Genomic DNA, 2,666 nt, shown 5'->3' with positions numbered 1-2,666 from the left:
GACGTGTCACCAAGTCTTGTGAGAAAAGCCTGGGAACAAACGGGGCGCCTCCGTCTCCAAGAGCTCTCCCTTGAACCCGGCGGAACAGCCTATTAAAGGCTTACTTAATTACTTTAATGACTCTGGACAGGCTTTAAAACGCACTCGGTGCTGGGACGGCGGGCTTGCTGGGATTTGTAAACAGGCGATCGTGTGAGGCTCAGTGGTGGGACGAAAGGAGGCGACACTGTTTTGTGAGGGTCCTCGCCCCCCGGTGCCCACGGCCACTGCGCCCCTGCGCTCCGCGCCCCGCAACTGCTGCGGGACTCCACCGCCTCCTTTTCCCGCCCCGGCGGTTGCCATGCAAATGTTATTCCTCGGCCTATCACGTGTCCTTTGAAGGGCCACGTGGATTAACAAAGCTGACCTGCCCCCAGCTCGCCCCCCTCGGCTGCTAAACTTTTTTTTTCTCTTAACTTCTTTAAAACTGATCTTCAATGCATACATCCTCCAAACCCGGATCCCTTAATCCTGCGGAATAATTCAACTCGTCAATGCACTTGGAGCCTCGATGGCCGCTTTATAAGGCGGCCCCTCGGAGTGGGGAGGCTGCAGTCTACCTGGGACCCTCCAAGAGGCACACGAGGTGGAGAGTGGACGGGTGCCTAGCGCCACCGCCTCTCCCCGAAGGCGCGTACTGAGCAGGATGTCAGACAAGCTCAAGGAACGCAAAGTGAGTCCTTGCGCCCTGGTGGCGGAGGCCTGGGACCCCACGTGGCTGGACCCATCTCAGAGATGGAGCCACTCGAGGCATGGAATGTGGAGGAATCCTGCGTGCTTTAGAAAGGGAACAGAGATCGAGGAGGGCGAGTGCCCAGCCCAGGAGGAGCTCAGCCGCGGAGGCTGGCGGTCATCTCCCCAAGGTCCCCGCGCTTAGCTCGCCTCAGTTGGTCGGGTTGGGCTGGACGGCTTTAAAGGGGAGCGCACCTGTGCGGGCCCGCGGGGACCCAGCTCCTCGGCCTGGGCTCGGCGGGGCGGGGATCCCTTCCTGGGGTTGCCCAGGGAAGCAGACATCCTAAGTGTCAAAACAGAAAATCCCGTCTGTTTACAGAGAACTCCGGTTTCCCATAAAGTGATAGAAAAGCGACGGAGGGATCGGATCAACCGCTGCTTGAACGAGCTGGGCAAAACGGTGCCCATGGCCCTGGCGAAGCAGGTAACGCTCGCAGACCTGGGTGTCAGGTGATGGGAACCGTTCGCGGCCCGCTGGACCCAAAGGAGATGGGCGTGCGCACCGGGCCTCTCTCCTCCCGCGCAGATCCTGGAGGAGCCCGGCTAGGGGTCCCCCTGAAACCTGGGCTGAGCAGCCACCAGTAGCCTGTTCTCCTTCGGCAGAGTTCAGGGAAGCTGGAGAAGGCGGAGATCCTGGAGATGACGGTTCAGTACCTGAGGGCCCTGCACTCGGCGGATTTCCCCCGGGGAAGGGAAAAAGGTGGGTGAGGAGTAGGGAACTGGGCGGGGAGCCTGCGCCACGTAGACCTAGTGGGGAGCTGAGTAGGGAAAGAAGGAGTCTTCCCGAAGCCCCTCTGCAGCCTGGGCGCTGGCGGAGCCGCAGGGAAGGTTTCTAAGAACCCTGGGTTTCTGGACCTCCCATGAGGTTCGATGGAGGAAGGCCGGGCTTTTGGGGGGTGGGGGGAAGAGGGGTTGGGGAGGGAAGGTTTGTTCGCTGGAGCATTCCAGGTCTCCAGAAAGAAGTGCCACCCTCCAGTGGGCCCTCGGGCCAGAGGAGCGGCTCCAGCGGCGGCCTGCGGTGGGGAAGGGAACGCTCGCGGTTTTCTTTCTTACCATATTTGTCGCCTCTCCAGCAGAACTTTTGGCGGAGTTTGCCAACTATTTCCACTACGGCTACCACGAATGCATGAAGAACCTGGTACATTATCTCACCACCGTGGAACGCATGGAGACCAAGGACACGAAGTACGCGCGCATCCTCGCTTTTCTGCAGTCCAAGGCCCGCCTGGGCGCGGAGCCCCCCTATCCGCCCCTCGCTTCGCTCCCGGAGCCGGATTTCTCATACCAGCTGCACCCCGCAGGTCCAGAGTTTGCGGGCCACACCCCGGGCGAGGCCTCTGTGTTCCCCCAGGGTGCTGCCCCGGGCTCGTTCTCCTGGCCTCATGGTGCAGCTCGTAGTCCAGCGCTGTCCTACCTGCCTAGCGCACCGGTGCCACTCTCAAGCCCAGCGCAGCAGCACAGCCCCTTCCTGTCGCAGGTTCAAGGCCTCGATCGACATTACCTCAACCTGATCGGCCACGCCCACCCCAACGCCCTCAACCTGCACGCCCCGCAGCACCCCCAGGTGCTCTGACGCCCGCGAGCTCGCCCGCCCTCTGGACGCAGGCTAGGGCAAATGTATATACTGTTATTGTACGGGTGTAAATATATGTCAAACACAGCAAACACTGGGTGGGAGAAGGCCGTGAGCAAATTAGTCTTCTGATTGTCCTCTGGCAATAAACCTTTTGTAATACAGACCCGGAGACGTAAATTTTCTTTGTTATCTTATACCCCCTCCCTTCACGGCGCCTAGGGTGCTGGGTTGAGCGGCCTCGGTGTTTGTCTGGGGAGTGGGCCCTTGGAGGAGATTGAAGGACTGGGAAGCTAAATGGAGGCGTTAGTAGGTTTTCTTG

The 2,666-nt window shown here is 60.2% G+C and overlaps 1 protein-coding gene across 2 annotated transcripts; it reads left to right on the top strand.

The window, feature by feature from the left end:
* Positions 1–685: 685 nt before the first annotated feature.
* Helt (helt bHLH transcription factor) lies at positions 686–2,344 on the top strand. 2 transcript variants are annotated; one of them, XM_090353770.1, is made up of 4 exons: positions 686–712; positions 1,091–1,195; positions 1,375–1,471; positions 1,848–2,344. In XM_090353770.1, exons 1-4 carry the CDS (start codon positions 686–688, stop codon positions 2,342–2,344), a joined length of 726 nt encoding a protein of 241 aa, XP_090209896.1. The 2 variants fall into 2 exon arrangements, with proteins under 2 accessions (XP_090209896.1, XP_090209895.1); XM_090353769.1 differs by having other exon boundaries at positions 1,845–2,344.
* Positions 2,345–2,666: the final 322 nt, after the last annotated feature.

The sequence above is a fragment of the Megascapheus bottae genome, chromosome 20 (assembly GCF_031878675.1).
Source record: "Megascapheus bottae isolate mThoBot1 chromosome 20, mThoBot2.hap1, whole genome shotgun sequence".
Taxonomy (NCBI): domain Eukaryota; kingdom Metazoa; phylum Chordata; class Mammalia; order Rodentia; family Geomyidae; genus Megascapheus; species Megascapheus bottae.
Note: the sequence above shows the minus strand (reverse complement) of the source record. Positions and strands in the feature narration are given on the sequence as shown.

Coding starts and splice junctions, on each gene's coding strand:
- Helt (XM_090353769.1), top strand. CDS start 686: ATGTCAGACAAGCTCAAGGAACGCAAA. Junction 713..1,090: donor ACAAGCTCAAGGAACGCAAA/GTGAGTCCTTGC, acceptor GTCTGTTTACAG/AGAACTCCGGTTTCCCATAA. Junction 1,472..1,844: donor CCCCCGGGGAAGGGAAAAAG/GTGGGTGAGGAG, acceptor TCGCCTCTCCAG/CAGAACTTTTGGCGGAGTTT.